General features: G+C 40.5%; 1 protein-coding gene across 2 annotated transcripts in view; it reads left to right on the top strand.

The window, feature by feature from the left end:
• Window positions 1–19,307, top strand: part of STAG2 (STAG2 cohesin complex component) — a 181,899-nt gene extending 162,592 nt beyond the window's left edge. For both annotated transcript variants that reach the window (XM_056541470.1, XM_056541469.1), the window contains exons 28-35: window positions 4,891–5,039; window positions 5,967–6,095; window positions 6,238–6,443; window positions 6,568–6,757; window positions 6,876–6,989; window positions 7,863–7,989; window positions 15,046–15,123; window positions 17,491–19,307. In XM_056541470.1, coding sequence (XP_056397445.1) covers window positions 4,891–5,039; window positions 5,967–6,095; window positions 6,238–6,443; window positions 6,568–6,757; window positions 6,876–6,989; window positions 7,863–7,989; window positions 15,046–15,123; window positions 17,491–17,514 — 1,017 coding nt within the window. In that variant the 3' untranslated portion in view covers window positions 17,515–19,307. The remainder of the gene's footprint in view (window positions 1–4,890; window positions 5,040–5,966; window positions 6,096–6,237; window positions 6,444–6,567; window positions 6,758–6,875; window positions 6,990–7,862; window positions 7,990–15,045; window positions 15,124–17,490) is intronic.
• Window positions 19,308–24,175: the final 4,868 nt, after the last annotated feature.

Here is a 24,175-nt window from a genome sequence, read left to right on the forward strand (position 1 = left end):
TTCATTGGGCGTCCTGGCTTCGGTCCCGTCCTGTCCGCGTCCAGTCGGACAATGCCACGGCCGTGGCGTACATAAATCGCCAAGGCGGCACTCGCAAATCGGCAGCCATGGCCAAGGTGACAAAGATTCTCATCTGGGTGGAAAGCAAGGTTCCGGCCATTTCGGCGATTCACATTCCGGGGGTCTGCGACCTCTGGGGCATTCCAGACGTGGACCTCTTCGCGTCTCGGCACAATCGGAAGATACGTCCTTTTGTGTCCAAGTCCCGGTACCCTCAGGCTTTAGCCGTGGATGCCCTAGTGATTCCTTGTGCGAGGTTTGCCCTACCCTACCTGTTCCCTCCCCTTCCGCTCCTTCCCAGAGTTCTGAGGAAGCTCAAAGCGGAGGACGTTTCCGCCATTCTGATAGCTCCAGATTGCCCCCGAAGGTCGTAGTACGCCGACGTAGTCAGGCTCCTGGACGACGCTGCGCCTTCCGCTTCGTCCGGACCTGCTCTCACAGGGTCCTCCTTTGCCACCCCAATTTACAGTTTTTGATGGCGTGGCGGTTGAGACCGCAGTTTTGAGGGCCCGCGGGTTCTTTTCACAAGTCATTCACACCATGCTCAGGGCTCGTAAGCCCTCCTCGGCAAAAATTTAACACCGTATTTGGCGGTCTTATTTTCGCTGGTGTGAAGCTCAGGTCCTGTCTCCTGTGACTTTCTCCGTTCCCCGTCTTCTCTCCTTTTTTCAGTCGGGTTTGGAACTGCGGTTGTCTCTCAGGTTTCGTCCTTTTCTATTCTTTTCCAGCATCCTCTGGCTTCTAATTCTCATGTCCGGACCTTTCTTGAAGGAGTGGCGCATGCTGTCCCTCCTTACCGGTCACCCTCTCCCCCTTGGGACTTGAATCTGGTTCTGAGTGCCCTCCAGGGTGCACCCTTTGAGCCCCTTGGAGAGGTGTCTCTCCGCCTCCTTTCTTGGAAAGTGGCGTTTCTTGTTGCTATCACCTCCATCCGGAGGGTGTCTGAATTGGTGGCTCTCACCTGGCGTTCTCCGTTTCTGGTGGTCCACCAGGACAAGGTTGTTTTCCGGCCAGATCCTTCCTTTTTGCCTAAGGTGGTTTCGGCTTTCCATCTCAATGAGGACATTGTCCTCCCGTCTTTCTATCCCGCTCCTTCTCATCCTAAGGAACATTTACTCCACAAAGTGGATGTGGTTCGGGCTGTTAGGTCCTATCTCTCTATTACTACTTCGTTTCGTCAGTGTGATTCCTTTTTCGTCCTCATGGAAGGTCGTCGTAAGGGACAACCTGCTTCCAAGGCCACCATTTCTCGATGCATTCGATCTTCGATTTTGGAAGCCTATCGCTGTAAAGGAAAGATTCCTCCCTTCAGGGTTGTGGCTCATTCTACTCGTTCTGTTGGGGCATCCTGGGCTCTCCGGAACAGAGCCTCGGCCTCGGCTACCTGGTTGTCTTTGCACACTTTCTCGAGGTTCTACCGGGTTCATACCTTCGCATCGACTGATGCTAGTCTGGGCCGTAAGGTGTTGCAGGCGGCAGTGGAACGGTCTTCTGCCTGACTGCTTATCTACCCACCCAAGGGACGGCTTTGGTACGTCCCACGGTCTGTGTCCCACAATGGAACCGATAGAGAAAAGGAGATTTTTTATTTACTTACCGTAAAATCTCTTTCTCGGCGGATCCATTGGGGGTACACAGCTCCCACCCTTTTTTGGGGTTTTCTTCGGTTTTCTGTCCGAGGGTGTGTTCAGTTGTATTTTTTCTTTTGGTTCTCGGACAGTTTGGGTCTTTTGACCTGTCGGTCCTCTCCTATTGCTCTGGAGCTAAAACTGATTAGCTCAGGGCCTGGAGGCGGGTATATCCTGCTGGGAGGAGCCGACTTTTTTTTATTCCCATAGTGTCACACCTCCTAGAGACAGCAGCATACACCCGCGGTCTGTGTCCCCCAATGGATCCTCTGAGAAAGAGATTTTACGGTAAGTAAATAAAAATCTCCTTTTTCTGGGTTTGTGATACATTATAAAATTTAAGTACACCATTGAAAAGACAACTTTTAAGTGCTAATATAACTTTGTCATTAGAAAAATAAAAAAATTAAATGTTTCTTAGAAAAGTCTCCAGGTCACGAAGGGATTAATGATCAAGGCTTTTTATTTTATTTATTTTTTCCTGTGAAGGATGAACATATTTTAATACACAAATAGGTCTTTGTAGCAAGTGTATGTTCACATGCTGCAGAGTTTTGGGAAATTTGCTACAGGTTTTGTCAACAAAGTCACAATCCTCGGGTAGATGTATCACACATGTGGCTACTTAACCCCTTAACGACGAAGGACGTATATTTACGTCCTCCGCCGGCTCCCTCGATATCCCAAACCGCTTACAGGACACCGGGAGGGACCTTACCTGCCTCCAGGCAGGAGCAGTCAAGCGCTGATAACACTGATCACAGGCTTGTTAATACACGCCAGTGATCTGTGTAAGAGATCAGTGGGTGCAGTGTTATAGGTCCCTATGGGAGCTATAACACTGCGTAAAAAAAAAAAAAAGTGTTAATAAAGGTCATTTAACCCCTTCCCTAATAAAAGTTTGAATCACCCCCCTTTTCCCATAAAAAAAATAAAACAGTGTAAATAAAAATATACATATGTGGTATCGCCGCGTGCGTAAATGTCCAAACTATAAAAATATATTGTTAATTAAACCACCCGGTCAATGGCGTACACGTAAAAAAAAAATCAAGTCCAAAAAAGCGTATTTTTGGTCACTTTTTATACCATTAAAAAAAATGTATAAAAAGTGATCAAAAAGTCCGATCAAAACAAAAATGGTACCGATAAAAACTTCAGATCACGGCACAAAAAAAGGAGCCCTCATACCGCCATATACGTGGAAAAATTAAGTTATAGGGATCAGAAGAGGACATTTTTAAATGTAGTTATGATTTTTTCCAGAAGTACGACAAAATGAAACCTATATACCATTTTAACCGTATGGACCTACAGAATAATAATGTGTCATTTTTACCGAAATATGCACTGCGTAGGAACGGGAGCCCCCAAAAGTTGCAAAATGGCATTTTTTTCTTTGATTTTGTCGCACAATGATTTTGTTTACCGTTTTGCCATGAATTTTTGGGTAAAATGATTGTCACTGCAAAGTAGAATTGGTGAAGCATAAAATAAGCCATCATATGAATGTTTTGGTGGAGAATTGAAAGGGTTATGATTTTTAAAAGGTAAGGAGGAAAAAACGAAAGTGCAAAAACAGAAAAACCCTTAAAGGGTAGCTCCCACCAAGTACTATATAATCTAATATGTCCCTACCTAGTAGTAATCTAGCCCTAACCCCCTACCTGGCTTCAAAAAATGTTTTAATCTCTTTAATAGAGCAGATTTAGGGCTTCCAAATCTGCTCTATAAAGCAGGGCAGGAAGCAGCGCTTCCCAACAGGCGCGACGTCACTGACTCGTTGCTGGGCGCTTGCTTCCGCCCTCACATAGTCTATGCATGAGTTATTTATCTAATAGGGTGCATCCAGCTGTTTCCCAACTACAACTCCCAGCATGCCATGATTGCTATTAGCTGTAAGGCCATGCTGAGAATTGTAGTTGTGAAACAGCTGGAGGTACCCTATTGTCTAGTGTCATAGTGTCACAAGTGCCTCCCGCGAGCGCTACCATCACCGCTAGCGGGGTCCCTGTGCCCACTAGCGGTGTGTCACAAGAATGCCGAGCGCGGCTCTGTTCCCGTCCCTGTCAGCTCTCAGGGCACGAGAATAGATTTAAAAGCCCTGCGCGCGGCTAACATAGTACTGCGCAGGCGCAGCACTACGCAAATAGCGTAGGGCTAACGTAGGCAGCGCTAGGAGCCTGGCGTTAGCCCTACGCTATTTGCGTAGTACTGCGCGCAAGGCTTTTAAATCTGTTCCCTGAATGCTGACAGGGAACAGAGCCGCGCACGGGATTCTTGTGACACCGCTAGTGGGCACAGGGACCCCGCTAGCGGTGATGGTAGCGATCGCGCTCGTGGGCACAGGGACAGGGTAACGGGGGCGGGTGGGGCCGTGGACGAGGCCAGTGGAGCTGGCCAATGCGCGCAGCCCCAGCTATCGGCTTGCTCGCTCTCGCCTGTTTGATTGACAGGCTCGAGCGAGCACCGCAGTGCCTGAATTTCGACTCATTGCCAGGCTTAAATGAGTTGAAATTCAGTAGTGACGTCACTGCCGAATGCATTCGGCCACTAGGAGGGCGACCCCTAGTGGCCGAATTTAAAAGTGATTTTAAACTTGTTTAAAATCTTTTTTTTTTATTAAAGTATATTAGAGATATGTTGTAGTACTTTAGTACTACAACATATCAATTTTTTTACTTCATGACAGTGCCCATTTAAGGGGTTAAAGAAACAATAATGAAGAAAAAAAATTATGTAACAATCATACACATTTCTTATCAATCCAGTATAAATGGAATTCTATTCAGTATTTGTTTAGGGTAGAGCTATACCCCAACTAAATATATTTATTTCTAGGAAATATATTCTGACGTATGCCAATATGGAGGGAGAATGTAAATTTAAAGGGGGGGGGGGAGGTGGTGTCACTGTCTTGTTTTTCAGATGGGTATGGGTCCTGAGTGTGTTAGAATATGTCCTAAATGTCAGGTGTGGGGAGTACAGTTTAAGAAGGTGTCTAAAATACCTGGTCTGCATAAGTAAAGTTGAAAGTATTGCAATGTTTTTTTTGCATAGTAGTGTATTGTAATTCATAATCCTTTACTAAGCATTCTCTAATAGAATATCTTGTTAGTGTAGTCTCACTGAAACTATTAGTGGATAGGTTGCTCGCACTAATTCATTTTTTTTTTTTTTTTTTTTTTTTCATCTTGCACAGCTTTTCAATGAGATGATCCAGGAACACAGCTATAACTTCGACCGTTCATCACCAACATTCACTGGCATAAAAGAGCTTGCAAGGCGCTTTGCTTTAACCTTTGGACTTGATCAGCTTAAAACCCGAGAAGCTATTGCAATGTTACACAAGTAATCACATCTTCATTTTACTTGTTTTAGATAAACCCTTAACCATTTGTAACATAATTTGTTGGTGCTTTATTAAGAGAGACAATGTTTGTGGGTTCATGACCTTGTGTGGCCTGTTCCCACACTTTACATTTACTGATAAAGAGTAGAAACTGTGAGGCATTGGAAACGGAAAGCATGTTAGAAAATTGCATTATTTTCCTGTAATGCATTTTTACGTTTTTAGTGTATCAGGTTGTGGTGACTGTGTAAAAGAACATAAAAAATAACATTACATCATAATTGTGGTGTATTTTCATTGGATGGCACAGGAATAGTTCCAGTGCCATCAGCTGCAGCAATATACAGCAGACATCCCACTGCAAAAACTGGAAAAATAATTTAAATAAAAAGCTATTTTTTATCTCTCGGTCTCTTAGAAAACTCTGTAGAATTAATTTCTCATGGCTTGTGCACCTCTAAGCTTTGTATGCCTGTTGTTACTTGGTCGAAACATCACTTAGTCATACCTGCTTAATCAGCGGGCAGTATGGCTTGCTGCTAGGCAGTGTTGCTACTGTCCAGACTGTCTAGTCAAATGATGCCTCATTGTAGACAAGGCTTGAGACCTAAATTTCAATTACTACAAGATCTGTCCTCTGTAAGCAGCCATTTAAAATGGGAATATGCTGTCCTTATTTTTCCTAAATGTGATTGATGTTGTCTGAAACAATGCCCAATTATCTTTGATCATCATGATCTTAGCATCAAGTCACCTAATATTTTACTAATATATTATTGGTGTACTTCAATGTAATTTATCTGTTAGTTGCTTAAACGTGTAGTGTATAGAGGTTTAGAAAGTTAAATGATTGAGTAAAAAGGAGCAGTTAATTTTTATAGTATTTGTACTATTTTTAATCTAAATGTATTGTATTTATATTGTAGGGATGGCATAGAATTTGCCTTTAAAGAGCCAAGCCCCCAAGGAGAGATCCACCCACCTCTAAACATGGCTTTCCTTGACATTCTCAGTGAATTTTCATCCAAACTACTAAGACAGGACAAGAAAACAGTGTAAGTAGTGACGTATAATAGTAATTTCTTTGTACTGTAAACTAATGTGTACAAAACATCCCTTTGGGGTTTCGCTCAAAGCAAATGCTAATGTTGTGTTTTTTTTTTTTATTTTATTTTTTTGTTTTTTTTTCTTAAATAGATACGCGTATTTGGAAAAGTTTATGACATTTCAGATGTCTCTTAGAAGAGAAGATGTCTGGCTACCACTCATGTCTTATAGAAATTCTTTATTAGCTGGAGGAGATGATGACACTATGTCTGTTATGAGTGGAATGAGTGGCAGAGGCTCTTCAGTAAGAAGTAAAAAAACAAAACCAGCAACGGGCAAACGGAAAATACCAGAAGGTATTCCACGAGTACACATTGTATTAAATTGCGTTTTTGAGGTCTTATGCATGTGATTTTATGTATGTGTAGATAAAATTTATACACAAACATATAGATATATTAGTTTTTCTTTAAATTTTAGCTGAAGAAAGTAGTAGCAGTGATAGTATGTGGCTAAACCGAGAGCAGACAATGAATACACCAGTCATGATGCAAACTCCACAACTAACATCCACAATCATGAGAGAACCCAAACGATTGCGGCCAGAAGAAAGCTACATGCCAGTTTACCCAATGCAACCGGAGCATCACCAACCTGCCATTGATTATAAGTAAGTTACGGTATATGTCATAAAATTATTTAAGCGTTGAATTGCTTTTTTTTTCTGCACATAAATTGTTATAAAGCAAGACTGATGATAACATTAGCCTGCGTGAAATTGTGTTTAGTACACAGGTAACGTGGATGCTTGCTCAACGACAGCAAGAGGAGGTAGCAAGACAACAGCAAGAGAGAGCAGCAATGAATTATGTGAAGCTGCGGACTAATCTGCAACATGCCATGTAAGAAATAATTTGTGAAGTTAACGCCTGGTGAACCATTGATAACTGGGCCAATTTTTGAATTTATTTTCTTTGCCTTGCATTTTAGTTTCCTTGCCATATATATAATATATGTCTCCAGAGCCTATGAGGGCTTGTGTTTTGCTGGACCAATTGTACTTTTGTAATTACACCTTTTATATTTTACCGAAAAACAAAAAAAGACAGATTTCCATGTGGCCAACAATGTTATATTTTTGAATAGTTTGGATATTTACCCATGGGGCAAAACCAAATACTTTCATTTTTTAACATTCTTTTATTTGAAATTGAAGGAAAGTGTGGGGGGTTGATTTTAATTTCTATTAGGGAAGGTTTTTTTTTGTATTTTATTTTTTTCCTACACTTTTCTAGTCCCTGTAATGGACTTTTTTTAAGCAATCATTTGATTGCTTACAACAACGATCAATGCTATTCTATTGCATAGGATTTTACACTTAAATTGGTACTCTGCTGGTACTCCTGCTGTATTAGCAGAATTACTATAGTAGGCACAAATGTGGAGATTTCTCTAAACCTTTCCAGAGAAAAAGTTGCTGAGTTGCCCATAGCAACCAATCAGATGGCTTCTTTCACTTTTGAAAATGCCACTGAAAAATGAAAGAAGCGATCTGATTGGTTGCTATGGGCAATTCAGAAACTTTTCCTCCGGACAGGTTTTAATAATTCTCCTCCAAAGCCCTGGAAAAAGCCCCTGGCTGCCTTAGTAATTATGGTGTGTGTGTGTGTGTGTGTGTGTGTGTGTGTTTGGGGGGGTGGGGGGTGCTAATTGCTTTTTTGTCTTGGGTTGATAAGTCTGGGCCACTATTCACACAATTTCTTTTCTCTTTTAAGACGGCGCAACCCTGGGTTAATGGAAGATGATGAAGAACCAATTGTTGAAGATGTAATGATGTCATCAGAGGGCAGAATTGAAGATCTTAACGAAGGAATGGATTTTGACACAATGGATATAGACTTAGTAAGTCATATTGGTGTTTGTGTATATATTTTAAAGGAAGATTATTTAGCAGGTGTGTGTGTGTGTGTGTGTTAAAGTGTACCTGTCATTAAAAAAAATTAAAAAAATAAAAGTAGCACACTATACTTGCCGGCTCTTAGTGATCTTTGTCTTCGCTGAGAGCCAGGGAATAAAGCACACTGCTTGTTCTCCTCATCAGTGGGGGGGAGGGTCTAAGCACAGAGACCCTGATGGGTTTAAACGTTTTATGTGTCTGTGACATGTCATTTATTATTTTTTTTCAAATGGCGCTACACTTTAAAGCTGTGGTAAAGCGACAGTGTTAAGCCTAGAAGCCATGATGATGATAATAAATAAATGAAGAATGGAAAGCTATGGCAGCTTGGCGTGAGGCAGCACGGCCTTAGCTGACTGAAGACTTCTGCGTGGGCGAGTGTGAACTTCATCCCCTCTCTCCCTTTTGCTCATTCCAGCGGTCCCCCTTTTTATAGTGCACAGCTCCTTATCCGCCATTACACATGGCTGTGCTGAGCCGGTCCCCTCATGGCCTCTGGCGCCACGTGAAGGGGACAGTCTAGTGGTCTGTTAATCTAACCCTTGCAGCAATTTCTCCCCAACACCCCCTGCTCCTGCCGCATCTGTCAGACCGTATTGCGGCCAAGCTCAGTGAGCTGGCCCCGTGTTTTTACCTTGCCGGCTGGATCGTCTTTAGCAGAGCGTCTTCGCTCCTGTGTGTCTGGGCAGTGCAGCAGTGGGGACAAGACTGGCCGCAGCATACATCCGTCCCGGCCTGGTCTCTGAAGCGGCTGCTGGGGAGAGGCGTGGTTTGTAGTGCGCCTTCACTTTTCCAGGTGGCTGGCGCTCCATTCATGTAGCCGTTTCCCCGTACGTGCGGCCGGGGGCGGCCCGCGGGTGCTCTGAATTTTGCCCCCAGCTTCATCATTTACTTTAGGCCAGCTTTTGGTAGCACCAGGCGTGTTTTCTATAGTGTGCCTTTTCTTACGGGGAGCTGCGCGCTCTGAGGGGAGCGTAGTGTGAAAAAAAAAATACAAGGCTTCTAAGGGGCGCTCTGCGTCCTCCAGTGGTTGAATACTGAATTGTTTTCAGCACTGTTTTCTCTTTGAGAGTGTAAGGCTCCCGTCTAGTGGTCTAAAGTAGTTATTACAGATACGTAGTTCTTCCTTTGGCCCTTCCTATTGCTCCTGTCTGTTTTGCAGTTGGGAGTTTTTTCCCTCAGGTGCCTTGCCTTCTTAGTATGCCTTTAGGGCATTTTTCTTGTAGTATTTGTTTAATCAGTTACTATCCGATACATCCCCTATTCTAGAACCATATATTGATTGGATTTTTCAGAACTGGGGGCTCTTTTGAAGCTTGCTATAAAATAAAAAGTGTAAAAAAAAAAAGTTAATAAAGATCCCCTCGCCTAATAAAAGTTTGAATCACCCCCCTTTTCCCATAAAAAAAAACTGTGTAACTAAACACAAAAAAAACATTTGTGGTATCACCACGTGCATAAATGTCCAAACTATAAAAATATATTGTTATTTAAACCGCACAGTCAATGGCGTACTCACAAAAAAATTCAAGTCCAAAATAGCGTATTTTTGGTCACTTTTTATACCATAAAAATGTATAAAAAGCGATAAAAAAGCAATCAAGCACTGAAAACACTGACCAGTGCAATGCTATGGCATAGCATTGTTCAGTGTATGCAATCAATGCATTGCATGTTTTGAAGCTTGCTTCTGTCTCCCTAGGTGTGTGACTGATAGGGCAGTTTCTGCTGGTTCGGTGCATCCCACATATTGGAATGTTTGGCTTTTGGTCAGAGTATTGCAACACAAGCCCTTGTGCATTGTACATCTGCCGCAGACCTCATGTCCGCACTAGGTGCTTTTTTTAGCCCCTGTTCCTTTGCTTTCGCTGAGCTATGCAGTTTTGCTAGAGGTTCAGTCTTTAGGACCGGAACCAGCTATATATATATTATATTTTTTTCATGTTATTATTTATTATGGAACTTTTTGTTCAGTGCAAGCTTTTCTATTGTGTAGTAAGCAGCATTACTCACCACACTGCCCTTATCCTCCCTCAGGGAGTAACATTTAGCCTGGCAGCGGTCTGCCTGTTCCCTTCACCACCAACTACCTTTACAGAATCTGCCCTGTCCGCTACTGCAGTCCCGGTGCCACACTTCCTGTGTGAAGTGACGAAAGGGGTGCCCCTGTGTGGGTAATGGACTCTCTGCAGCCTCCTCGTGGGTGGTTCTGTGACGTGGCCACTGCCCATGGAGGACGTGCAGTCTGCCGCAGCTGCTATTCCAGTACTCTACTCTGGGTGAGATATGACCGATGTACGATGGACCCTCTACACCATCCATAGAGGTTGGGATATCTGCCACAGCTGCTATTCCAGTACTCCACTGTGGGTGAGAGTTGACTGGTGTACCATGGACCCTCTACTCCATCCATGGAGGTTATGATGTTTGCGGCTCTGGTACCCTGCTATGTCAGAGTTGCCTGTTGTTCTTGGACCTCTGCGATGTCCATGGAGGATGTGCTGTCTGCCGCATCACGGCATGTGGGTGTTGCCGAGTGGGCATCCCTCCATGCACCCAGTTTTCCCCAATGTTCATGGGGGAGTGCTCCGCCACATCTGTAGCTGAATTCTGGACCCCCGCTACCGGTTGGAGACAACCAAACATCGTGTCTCAGCAGGTACAGCCGCTTACATGGGTGATGTCCCATTGATTTAAAGTGGTATGGGCTTCTAGTGCGAGGGAACAAGTGGGTTACCCTGCGTAATCCTAGGGCACTCAATGGTGCTGGCACCCACTCTTTTCTCCCTACAAATAGGGGGGGGGGGGGGGGTTTATCTATGGCCTTCCATTGCCAGTCATTTGCGTGTTTCCTACTGTAGTTTACCCAGCCTTTTGTTTTTGCAGCCGTTGTCTTTTGGCCTCCCGGTCTTGGAGGGTTTCTTTGTTCGTTCCTGCCCTCATTTTTTTTTTATCCGTTCCGACCATTGGGATCCCCTGCTTGATCATCTTTGTCTATCCCCTGGTTTCTTGTGTCTGCGAGTGCGGGTGGCTTTGGGGGTAGCGGTGCTTTTTTCTATTTTTATTTTTTTTTATTTTTTTTTTAGTTTGGCCGCTATTTTCCCTTGGGTTATTCATTCTTCCCTAGCGTTCAGGTCCCTTTCCCTCAGCTTTCTGCCTTGCAGGCTCTCTTCCAGGTGGCCTCTCCATGCCTCGTTCTCCGGGGTGGTTTTACTGTTGCTTCCACCCTTCCGGGGGGTTCTTGTCTCTGGCCTTGGCAGGGTTCCGGTCCCGCTCTTCTCTGTCGTTTCCCTGCGAGAGGCTGTCTTTGTTAGCTGCTCCATGTACTGCCCTAGCCTAGGTCCTCGTCAGCTGGAGTGTTTCCTACAATTACAGATTCTCCGCCTCTCTTAGTTTAGGACTACAGGGTCCCTCCAGTTCTTGCTGGATCTCGGACTCTCTGTTTTTCTGGACGGGGGCTCTGGTGTTCCTGATGGCTCTGCTTTCCCCGCTTTTCTTCTACTCCCTCCGGTGTAGGAGGGGCTTGGAATATAGGGTAGAGAGCCTGCTGGTCGTCTTGGTTGCCCAGTCTGGCTGATTTGCGCGTCTTCGGGCGTAGTCCCTTGTTGCACGCTCTTGCACTCTCTTAGCTATGCTGCTTACTCTTGGGTTCTCTCTTCCACCCAGTTTTTCGTGGGGTGGTCTTGAGACTGTGGATTGAGCCTTGGCCTCTTGGTTCAGGGGATCGGCGGCTGCACCTTGCCCTAGCCTCCTTCCTGGCCGGGTTCTTCGTGCGCTCGGGACTGTACAAGGGTTTTGCTTTATTTCTCTCTTCGTCCCATTCTAGTGCCTCTGGTATCTGCCTTCTGAGTCTCAGCTTTTTGTAATTTTATTTATTTTATTTTTTTCTTGTTCTCTCTCCTCAGCCTCTTTCCTATGGTTGTGGTTGGACTCCCGTCAGTGAAAGAAAAAAGTTAATAGATGATTTAACCCCTTCCCTAATAAAAGTTTGAATCGCCCCCCTTTTCCCATTAAAAAAAAAAAACTGTAAAAATAAATAAATATAAACATGTGGTATCGCCGCTTGCATAAATGTTGTTAATTAAACTGCACGGTCAATGGCGTACACGAAAAAAAATATTCAAAGTCTAAAATAGTCACTTTTTATACCATAAAAAAATCACTGTGCAAAAAAAAAGCTATAGGAGTCAGAAGAGGACATTTTTAAATGTGTTAATTTTCGTTCATGTAGTTATGATTTTTTCCAAAAGTAAAATCAATCAACCTATATAATTTAAGTAGGGTATCATTTTAATCGCATGGACTTACAGAATAAAGATCAGGTGTTATGTTTACCAAAAAATGCACTGCATAGAGACTGAGAAGCACCCAAATTTACAAAATGGCGTTTATTTTTTTTAAATTTTGTCGCACAATGGTTTTTATATTTTTTTAGGCGTAGATTTTTGGGTAAAATGTCTGTCATTACAAAGTAGAATTGGTGGTGCAAAAAAAAAAAAAAAGGACATCATATGAGTCTGTAGGTGCAAAATTGAAAGGGTTATGATTTTTAAAAGGTGAGGAGGAAAAAACTAAAGACCCTGAGTCCTTAAGGGGTTAAAAGAAGGTTTTAAAGTAAAAGTAAACATTCATAGGAAAAAATGTTCTGTACCATCTTAGCCCCTGAAGTTATTGATTGGTCTGTTAACGCCTTAAGGACGCTGGGCATACCTGCAACAGGTCGGTCCCGGTGGCTAATAAAAGTCAGGACCTGTGGCTAATAGCACGCGTCACCGATCGCGGTGACGTGCGCTATTAACCCTTTAGACACGGCGATCAAAGTTGATTGCCGCGTCTAAAGTAAAAAATAGAGGGTCTCTACCTGCCTCCTCATTCCCTGAGATCCAGGCAGGAGCAGTCAAGCGGCGATAACACTGATCAATGCTATGCCATGATCAGTGTGTGCAATGTTATAGCCCCTGTGGGGGCTATAACATTGCAAAAAAAAAAAAAAAAGTGAAAAAAAAAGTTAATAAAGATCATTTAACCCCTCCCCTAATAAAAGTTTGAATCACCCCCCTTTTCCCATAAAAAAAAATAACTGTGTAAATAAACATAAAAATAAACATTTGTGGTATCGCCAGGTGCATAAGTGTCCAAACTATAAAAAAAAAAAAAAAGTGAAAAGAAAGTTAATAAAGATCATTTAACCCCTTCCCTAATAAAGGTTTGTATCACCCCTCTTCCTATATACTGTATAATATGTGTGTGTGTGTATATATTTGTGTGTGTAAACATATATATATATATATATATATATATATATATAATGTGTGTGTGTGTGTGTAAATATATGTAAAAAAAAAAAAAAATTTATATATGTATGTGTGTAAATATAAACTTATGTGGTATTGCCATGTGCATTAATGTCCAAACTATAAAATTATATAGTTAATTAAACTGCACGTAAAAAGAAAAATTCCAAAATAGTGTATTTTTGGTCACTTTTTATACCACAAAAAAATCAAAAAAATGTTATAAAAGGTTACCTCAAAGTCCCATCAAAACAAAAATTGTACCGATAAACACTTCAGAACACGGAGCAAAAAATTATCCCTCATACATCCCCGTATGCGGAAAAATGAAAAGTTATAGGGGTCAGAAGAGGACCTTTTTAAATTTATTAATTTTTGTGCATGCAGTTATGATTTTTTCCAGAAGTAAAGCAAATTCTAACCCATAGAAGTAGGGTATCATTTTAATCGTATGGACCTACAGAATAAAGATAGGTGTCATTTTTACCGAAAATGCACTACTTAGAAAATGAAGCCCCCAAATTTACAAAAAGGGTATTTTTTTTTGTTTTTTCAATTTGTCCCACAAATATATATATATATATATATATACATATATATACATATATATATATATATATATATATATATATACACACACACACACACACACATGTGTGTATATATATATATATATATATATATATATATATATAATATATATAAAATATAATTTTGTTTCTCCGTAGATTTTTTTGGTAAAATGACTAATCTCATTACAAAGTTCAATTGGTGGCGCTAAGAACGCCATCATATGGGTCAGTAGGTGCAAAATTAAAAGGGTCATAATTTTTAAAAGATAAGGAGGAAAAAACTAAAGTGCAAAAACAGTCGTGAAAGGGTTAAAAACAACCACTAAAGGAGCATAACTAATAGTAAAACCTTAGAGAGAAGCATCAATATATATTTCTGCTGGGTTAAATATTGAACCTAGGTGTTTTTTATTTTTTTTTATTTCATTTTTTACGGTTGTAATAAGTCAAGGATACTAAGTAGATACATACTGTTACTTTAAGATGATAGCTGGGGCACTGACCTTGCATCACTCAAACATTTTTGCGCCTGAGTAGACTAGGTGCAAGATATGATCCCTCTGCAGGCACGATGGCCCAGATTTATCAAACTGTGTGAGAGAACAAGTGGAGTGATTTTTCCACAGCGACCAATCACAAATCAGCTAACAAGCTTCGGTAAAGTGAAAGCTGAGCTGTGATTGGTTGTTGTGGGAAAATCACTCCACTTCTTCTCACACACAGTTTGATAAATATGGGCCAATGTGCTGGCATTCAGAAGTATGGCTTTAAAGTGCTAATAAAAAGAAAAAATATAATTCTCTTCATGGTTATGGTCATTTTAATAAAACCTTTGACTTGTCTTCAAGACATGTAAAAGGTTTAGATCGCACTGCACCCGGTCTCATTATTGAGACCCACTGTGAAAAACAAGGTTATATATAGCTGCGATGCTTACTGTAATGTCATCAATGAGTTGTTTTATGTTAAACAAATAAAAGAAATGCAGCAATTTTACTATATACTTAATGAGTCATATAAGCTCTAAGTTGTTTATTTTTTTTAAGGAGTGGTTTTGGGGATTTGAAACAGCATTATTCTTATAATTTTGGTTTGTTATTTAAAATGAATATTCTTCTTATTTTCTTTTCTTTAGCCACCATCTAAAAACAGACGAGAAAGAACAGAGCTCAAACCTGATTTCTTTGATCCTGCTTCAATCATGGATGAATCTGTAAGCTTAAAATACATAATCCCTGCCATTCTAAAAATAATGAAATAAACATGCTTTGTAAATGTATTAAAGGTGCTTCATTAAATTGGTAATTTTTTGTGGAATATGTAGCTAATCATGTACAGGAATTTAATGTCCATATATTTTGTATCTGTAATTGCTAACCAGGAAACTTTATTCTCTAGTGCAATTTTTTTTATTTTTTTTTTAAAGGATTTGTTTGTTTGTATATGACTTTCACATGAATATTCCTCTGCTTGTAAACTGCACAACTTCTTATGGCCAAATTATTGACAAAAACCAGACAGGAAAACTGGACAAAACTGATGCAGTATTATGCTTATTCAATGTTTGTCAGATGGTTGGTGCATGAAACCGGGACTTAAAGAAGGACGAGAATCCCTTAGAGCAGGCATGGAGTACATCTCTCATAGCAGGCATAGTATTTTGGCTGTAAGAGTATTGTGGGAGATGTAGTCCAAAACATCTGCAGTGCCAAAGGTTGCCTATGCCTGCCTTAGGAAATTTAGCAAGGAAATTCCTCATGGAACTTTCTAAGTGGATCTGCATAGTTAAAAATGGCCTGGAATTGTCGATTATTTAAATAGTAAATAACCACCGAAATTCAAAGTCCCATTAAGAATGACTTTTTCCACATGGATTTCGCCATAAGAATGAAAATGTTTATCTTTCTAGATGAATCAAAATCCTCATCTGCAGTTCTGCTATGGAACTTCTAACTTCTGAACTAAGCAGCAGAATCCAATTGAAATCAAAAAGCCCTTAGCATTCACCTCCACTAAGCACAATATAGTGTATTCATGCTGCCTTGCATTTTTCTTTTTTTCTTTTTTAATTACTCATGGAAAAGTTTTTTTTAATGTACCTTGGTAAATGACCACTGTCACTAACTTCTAGAATGTCCTAGAGAAATGTCAAAAGTGTTGATCAGGGTGTTTAAATCACTACCAGTTGTTGGGTACAGCTCAGAGAAGCCCAGCCCAGAGAAGCACTCTATGCTCCTCACTCCCTTGCTTGCTGCTTTTTCTATCTCACTGCAGAAGCAGGTCTCCATTATTAGTGTATGTACATTCTGTCCTGCAGCGAAACTGATATCGGAGTATGCCAGGAAGAGAAACGCACAGCTACACTCTTCTTCTGGCCAGCACTAACAAACTGTACCTTTTCTGGATAGGGTTTTATAAAATGAACTTTTTATTTTTCAGCCTGGTGTCAAGGAGGCAGGGCTGAGCTGCTCTAACGCCATAGGTGAGGGCAAATAAGGAGGTGTGCTAAGCTGTAGACACTTGAACAGCTCTGTCTTCCCTTCTTGACATCTGGCTGAGAAATAAAAAGGTGATTTTATAAGTTTGACAACCACCTGCACTCCTGGAAAGGGTACGGTTTGCTTTTATACCTTAACAGCTATCTAAGGGTGTCTGCAGCTCTAAACAGAAAATAAGCCTGACAGGAGCCCCATGTTCATCTTTAGTTAGTGTCCCTCTCATTGGAAAAAAAAAAAAGTCAAAAGTTTTTCTGTCCGACTCAGTGCTGAGTCCCCCAACAATCAGGAGAACAAGAAGGAATAAGCATGCTCTGGCTCTATGCTATATTTGTATCGTTGCTCCATTCAAAGTCTCTAGGACTGAGAGCCAAAGCGTAAAGCACGCTACCGCGCACTTATCCCCTCCTCTTCTCCTAATTGGTGGGGGTCTTGGCAGTGAATACACCCGGCAATTAATTTTTTAAATGACAGGGACACTTTAAGTACTTAAGCGGTCAAGAACTGAGAGCCCTTTTGATTGCTGGATATAAGGGCTCATAACTCTCCATCACCACACACATGCTATCTGTAGACATTTCTCAATGATTCAGCAAAGTGATATACTAAATACATTGATTCTCTTAAAGCAGATGTTGCGAGTTCTCTCGTCATTGAACCATGAGAATATATGTATCTAAACTATTTTTTATTTATGGGCTTTATTTAAAATGTTACTTATCATAAACTGTTAATACAGTTTCTGTAAATACATTAAGCTACTTTGCCAAAAAATACACAAAAAAGAACACAAGAAAAGTTTGTTAAATCACTTCATGTAGAATGACGCACCTGTGAAGTGACTAGACTTATCACTGAAAATATTGTCATTCACTACAATAAACAGCTAATGGCAGCAAAACACATCTTCACAGGTATAGATCTTTTCCCATAACATTTCATTGTTTTTTTTTTTTTTGTATGCTTTTGTACTATTTTGCTACACTCCAACGTAAAGTTTTGTTTTTTTGTTTTTTAGTTTTCCATTTCTATCTACATTTTTACATACTCCTAACTTCCATTTGTTTTTGTTTTCTTCTCTCTAGGTTCTTGGGGTATCAATGTTTTAATACCAGTTCATCTATCAACTCTGTGGTGAAGTTTTTTTAAATGGAAGCAAAAGTTTTTAATGACAGATTTGTGGTAGATAAAATGAAATTCTGTACAGAATTTTCTCTAAGGAGAATTTGATATGCTTACCAAGATTAAGTGCATTGAGGGGCAGTTTTGAATGCCTGGAGAAAAAAAAAAAGAACTATAAAGGACAAGTAAACAGTTTGCAAATAAGCTACAATGTATTATTTTTGGAAAATAAACCTTTTATTTATATATATTTAGGTTGTCCAATTATGATGCCCTTTTATTTTATTATGTCTCTTTTAATAAAAAAAAAGACAGCCGCCAGTGAATATTGTTGGCTTTGTTAGCACTGTGAGGAAATGATTAGTTTACCTCTGTGATTGGGTTTGGTTATGAATAACTTTCCTCAATGTTTTGAACGTCATGCCAATTTTTATGGGTATTCAGTGAGAACAGTTCCTAATTTTAACATTTTTGTGTTAAATGCGGAAGCCCAGTTTTTTTTATTTTTTTTATACTGTTTTAATGGAAAGGAGCCTTACTGAAAGCATTTTTTCAGATATTACTTCTGATGGTTAACTTCCCGAAGGTATCAAAACATAACAATGCTTACTTATTAACCAACCTAAAAGTTTGCTTGTCCTTTAAGAAACATGTAACGTCGTGAAAATCCTTCCAGTAGTGCCACTGTATTTTGTCTCCAAATAAAAAGAAGCTTATTGTAGTATGTTTGCAGAAAAAAAAACTTTAAACAGAAATTATACAGCTTATTAGAGTGTGGGAATAGGGTTCTAAATTTTAAATAAAATGATATATATATATAAATTGGTGCTGATTTTATAATTGCGCAGTTTGTTTAGTTTTTTTCTTACTTTTAAATTCCAAGTTAAAATGAGGTTTCAGAAATATATTGAAAGTTTTAACAATGTTTAAAATAGTTAAAGCGTGAATGATCGCTTTAAAATGATTTTTAAATTTGTATTTTATATTGTTTTATCTATTTGTCTTTGCAAGCAGTCTTCAGGTTACGTATACTTCCAGCAGGTTACAGTACATTTCTTCTATTTTTAACTTAGTTTAAGAACCTAGAAAACTTGTAAAAACTTAGCTTTATTCTATAAAAGCTTTGTTCCACACATCATCCTTAGTTCACAACTAATAGTCAATTTTCACCATCGGACATCAACTCATTTTGCCAGGCTTAGGCAGCTAGACATTAAAATAATTTTAACTTATATTTCATGTGTATATTTTTGTCAGTTGTCTTTCATTTCCTGAGGTTTTAAAGTCATTCCATGCCTTATGCTTGCAATACACAAACTTCTCTTGTGTACAAAAAGAAAAAGAAAAAAAAAATGCTGTTAAAATGTAACAATCACGTTTAGGCTGTGGTAGCCAAAAACCATAAATTATCTAGAGAATTATAAAATATAATTTTTTGAACATCATAGTTGTAATACAGAACCTGTTATGTCTAAATCATGTTACATAAATACTCAATGTCTGAAATGACTGCCTACCCTAACTTCACACCACTGCATTTATTAGAACTGCTGAAAAGACTGTGTATATACCATTTTAAAATTAAGTTGATTTCTTTCTTACTTTAAGCAGAGTATATCTTTGTGAAAGCAGTTCCTACAGCTTTGTTTTCAACCAGCTAAAATGTTTTATATATTTACCTAACCTGTTGTCCTCCACATTCTATTGTCCTCTGTACCGTTTTCTGATTTGTATTTATGTCTTGAGACAGTAACTTTTTGAATAAAATAAACCTACAGTATCACTTTTAATTCCATTTAATTTTGTGTTACAGGTAAAAATATTTGATTTACGTTAAGAATGTCCTTCTGTATTTATTTTAGTAAAATATCTTATTGCCACATGGGTATTTCCGTTTTCCTGCCACTGAGCAGTCACCCACTAATTAGATTCATGTTAGCTGTTGTCTTTAGGGGTACTCCAAGGAATTGGCTCTTGCCACCTGGGGTTGTACAGACTTTGAATGCATTGTTTGCAGTGCAATTAACCAGGAGCAGAATTAATGATTGGTTGTGACCTAACTCCTGACACTGTAATTTATAATTTGTTAGTTGTCCCCATAGACTTTTGTTTGATTTTATGGTGGTAAACACCATTGGTTTTCTTAAGTCAGTCGCCATTTCACTTATTTTTGTAGAGTGGTAACAATAGATCTGTTTGTTTTTAGTTTCTCTCTGCTGAAAACCAATTATCATTGCAAACAAAACTCATTGATATTCAATGGATGGGGTTTTCTTTAGGGTAACATTAACTTTTTCAGAAAAAAAAAGCATTATTTTTTACCTTCCCTCAATCATGCCTTCCTCTCACATCTCTCCCAAATTTGATTACTTCTGTGTGCTCAGGTTCATTTATACTGCATTCTCTAGTATGAAAGGAATGGATTATTTGTTTGGAATTTGAAATTTCTTGCGCAATTGTAGGCTAAATAAACACAGCTACATTCTACACAATAAAAAGAATGGAGCTGAAAAAGGTGGTGCATAACTTCTTATTTAGTCTTGTACAAAGCACAAATTCATAAAGACAGAACTTAAATGGGCACTGTCAGATACAAAAACTTTTGATATATGTTGTAAAGCATGCAAAACCAATAGGTTTTGCAATTGCTTTCATTAGAAAATTTTCAATATTTCGTACTGAAAAAGCCAGTCAAACTGCCCCCTCCCCCCCCGCCTGCTTGGACACATACAGCATACTGAGGGAGGAGACCTGCAGTGAGACCATGCCCCCTCTCTTTGAATGGAATTCAGACTAGTGAATTAAATTAAAAGTGTAAAAAAAAAATAAAGGTGCTAGACACAATTAGATGTACATAATCAGGATTAGGTACTGAGTGATATACCGTATTTATCAGCATATAACACGCACTTTTTAGGCAAAATTTTTTAGCCTAAAGTCTATGTGCGTGTTATACGCCGATACCGCCCCAGGAAAGGCAGGGGGAGAGAGGCCGTCGCTGCCCGATTCTCTCCCCCTGCCTTCCCTGGGGTCTAGAGCCCTGCTGCCGGCCCTTCTCACCCCCTGGCTATCGGCACCGCTGCCCGTTCTGTCCCCCTGACTATCGGTGGCGGCGCCGATAGCCAGGGGGAGAGAAGCGGCGCCGACAGCCAGGGGGAGAGAAGCGGCGCCGACAGCCAGGGGGAGAGAAGGAGCAGCGGCACCCATTGCCGGCGCCGCTGCCCCGTTGCCTCCCCCCATCCCCGGTGGCATAATTACCTGGGTCGGGTCCGCGCTGCTGCAGGCCTCCGGCGTGGGTCCCCGGCGTCGTTGCTATTCGCTGCACAGCGCGGCGCATGACTTCAGTGCGCCGTGCCGTGCATAGCAACGACGCAGGGAACGCACGCCGGAGGCCTGGAGCAGCGCGGACCCGACCCAGGTAATTATGCCACCGGGGATGGGGGGAGGCAACGGGGCAGCGGCGCCGGCAATGGGTGCCGCTGCTCCTTCTCTCCCCCTGGCTGTCGGCGCCGCTTCTCTCCCCCTGGCTATCGGCGCCGGCACCGATAGTCAGGGGGACAGAACGGGCAGCGGTGCCGATAACCAGGGGGAGAGAAGGGCCGGCAGCAGGGCTCTAGACCCCAGGAAAGGCAGGGGGAGAGAAGCGGGCAGTGACTGCCTCTCTCCCCCTGCCTTTCCTGGGGGTGTATCGGGGTATACACGCGCACACACGCACCCTCATTTTACCATGGATATTTGGGTAAAAAAACTTTTTTTACCCAAATATCCTTGGTAAAATGGGGGTGCGTGTTATAGGCCGGTGGGTGTTATACCCCGATAAATACGGTATTTAAAAAACAAAATTTTGTTGGATCTGACGGGTACGCTTTAAAAATAACATACAATTTGTCAAGATAACTACATGCTGGTAATATTGCTGTATGTTTACATGTATGTATCACCAGAGCTTAACACTGGCGCATTGAGAATTTTTCTTAAATCCATAATATTTGCTGAAAGCAGACTAAAATTTCAGAAATCTTTTGTATAGCAGTGTTAATTGTGTCAGCAAATTTTAACTGTTTTTATAATCAACTAAAACTACATCAATTCATGTGACTAGAATGATTAAAATTAGGTTTTGTTCAAAAGACAGCCTTAAGATTTTAGTAAACAAATCTACAGCAGACTTGGTTGGATACAATCTAATGATTTTAGTTATTTTTAAAGAGCACCTGTCACCAAATAAAACTTTTAATATAGTGTTCATTGTGTAATTAACAGACACTTTTTCATTCACTTGCTTGTAAAATTAAAGGGGTATTCCAGGCAAAACCTTTTTTTTTTATATATATATGAACTGGCTCCGGAAAGTTAAACAGATTTGTAAATTACTTCTATTAAAAAATCTTAATCCTTCCAATAGTTATTAGCTTCTGAAGTTTTCTTTCTAACTGCTCAATGATGATGTCACGTCCCGGGAGCTGTGCATGATGGGAGAATATCCCCATAGGAACTGCCCGGGATCTGATTCATCAGAGAGCAGATAGACAGAAAACAACAACTCAACTACAGAAGCTAATAACTATTGGAAGGATTAAGATTTTTTAATAGCGGTAATTTACAAATCTGTTTAACTTTCCGGAGCCAGTTAATATAAAAAAAAGTTTTGACCTGGAATACCCCTTTAACATAAATGTTTAAAATGTAATAATGTAATGTAAATTAAAATTGGCCACTAGGTGGCGCTGTGCTAGTCCCTGCTGCAATTAATACAGTGAGTTTGATCTCCTCCTGGCCTGGCCGGAGACTAAGCTCAGGAAGGGCTTCTGGCTGCACTGAGCTTGATTGACAGCTGCACAGACGGAAAGCTAAATAAAGCCTCACTGTAAGCTGCACAGAGCCTGATGTCTTCTATTCATCACAGCACTGAAAAGATGTGAGGGGGAAGATGTGGTCCTCCAGCAGGCTTCAGTGATGTCATGTCTGCTGGGGAACGCCCACTTTCTCCTGCTGGGAGATTGCACTATGTGAGCAAGAAAAATGGTAAGATCCTTTTTTTAAACTCAGACTTTTTTTTAACAGCAGGAGGAGTGTTAGGCAACATAGCCTGAGTTAGTTTAGAAAAGTTTATTTGGGGACAGGTACTCTCTTGAAGACTTTAATGAAGGTTATAGATTTTCTATGAACCACTTATTGTGTGCTGGATAGCCATAACTATTAACCTCTTAAGGGCACAGGACATATATGCTCAGGAGCTAATTGCGCTTCATTGCTAAGGGCAACCGGGACCTAGGGCCAGGGCCGGATTAAGAGGCTCATGGGCCTGGTGCTGAAGATTTTGATGGGCCTTTTTATCGAAATATATAAAATGAGAAAGCAACACAAAGCAATTTTGTTTAACACAAATAAAGCGCATCCGTCACATTTTATGCACATTAAATTACCAGGATAGATGAATATATTAGTGTCCAAAAGTTGCTGAGTTGCCCACAACAACCAATCAGATCGCTTCTTTTATCTGATGTTACTAGGAGGATGTTAAACGCTGCTGGACTGCGCTTTTCTCTGCTGTAACACACACAGGCTCTGCGTCCTATGAACCTTCTGCAGTGTAATATAATGAAGTGAGTGGCCGCAAGATGGCTGCCGATTATATAGGGCTGTGACATCACAGGGGTGACTGGCTGCTGATAGGCTACATCCTGCATGTGATTCAGGGTCATCCCGCCTACTTCTCTTCCTGCCTTCCCAGAATTCCTTGCCCCATATACTGACATGTGGATCTGCCATTTTAGATGCCCTGGGCCCTGCACCGCAGTAAATGGAGTTCAATGAAGCGATTTGTGCAATAGAATAGCGGCGATATTCGCATTCGTTGCGAATCGTATATTTTCTGAAAATCGTAATGAATTCGGGTTCGTCAGCTCTGATTCGCTCATCTCTAGACATAACTCTTATTTTTCTACCTACAGACTCATATAAGGGCTTGTTTTTTTGCGTCACCAATTATACTTTGCAATGACAAACAAACAAATATTTGTGGGACAAACTTGAAAAAAAAATTAAATTTTTGGGGGCTTTCTACACAGAGCACTTTTTGCAAACAGTCCCACATTGGGGGAGATTGATCAAAACCTGTGTAGAGTAGTGGTGCAGTTGCCCATAGCAACTAATCAGATCGCTTTTCATTTTTCAGAGGCTTTTTAAAAAATGAAAGAAGCAATCTGATTGGTTGCTATGGGCAACTGCACCACTACTCTACACAGGTTTTGATAAGTCTGTCCCATTAGCTTTATTCTGTAGGTCCATACGATTAGAATGATACCCAAATTGGGCTATTGACCATGCAGATTACTCAACATTATAAGCTGCGATACCACTTTTTTTTTTTTTGGATAACATTTTTTTATTTGAAAAATTAGAAAAGGGAGGTGATTCAACTTTTATTAGGGAAAGGGTTAATTAAATTTTATTATTACTTTTTTCGCAGGAAGGGGTCAAGCACACTTGTCTATAACTTCTAGGCCAATCTGTCTATAATAGCTTTGCTATTATAAGCAGATATGCCATTCAGGAGCATAAAAAAGCTAGGTGAGAACTTATCACATACCTTTTCCGTGCTCCTGAATGCCATTGCTGCTTATAGCCTATAAGGATAACTTACTA

Source organism: Hyla sarda, chromosome 9 (genome assembly GCF_029499605.1).
Source record: "Hyla sarda isolate aHylSar1 chromosome 9, aHylSar1.hap1, whole genome shotgun sequence".
Classification (NCBI taxonomy): domain Eukaryota; kingdom Metazoa; phylum Chordata; class Amphibia; order Anura; family Hylidae; genus Hyla; species Hyla sarda.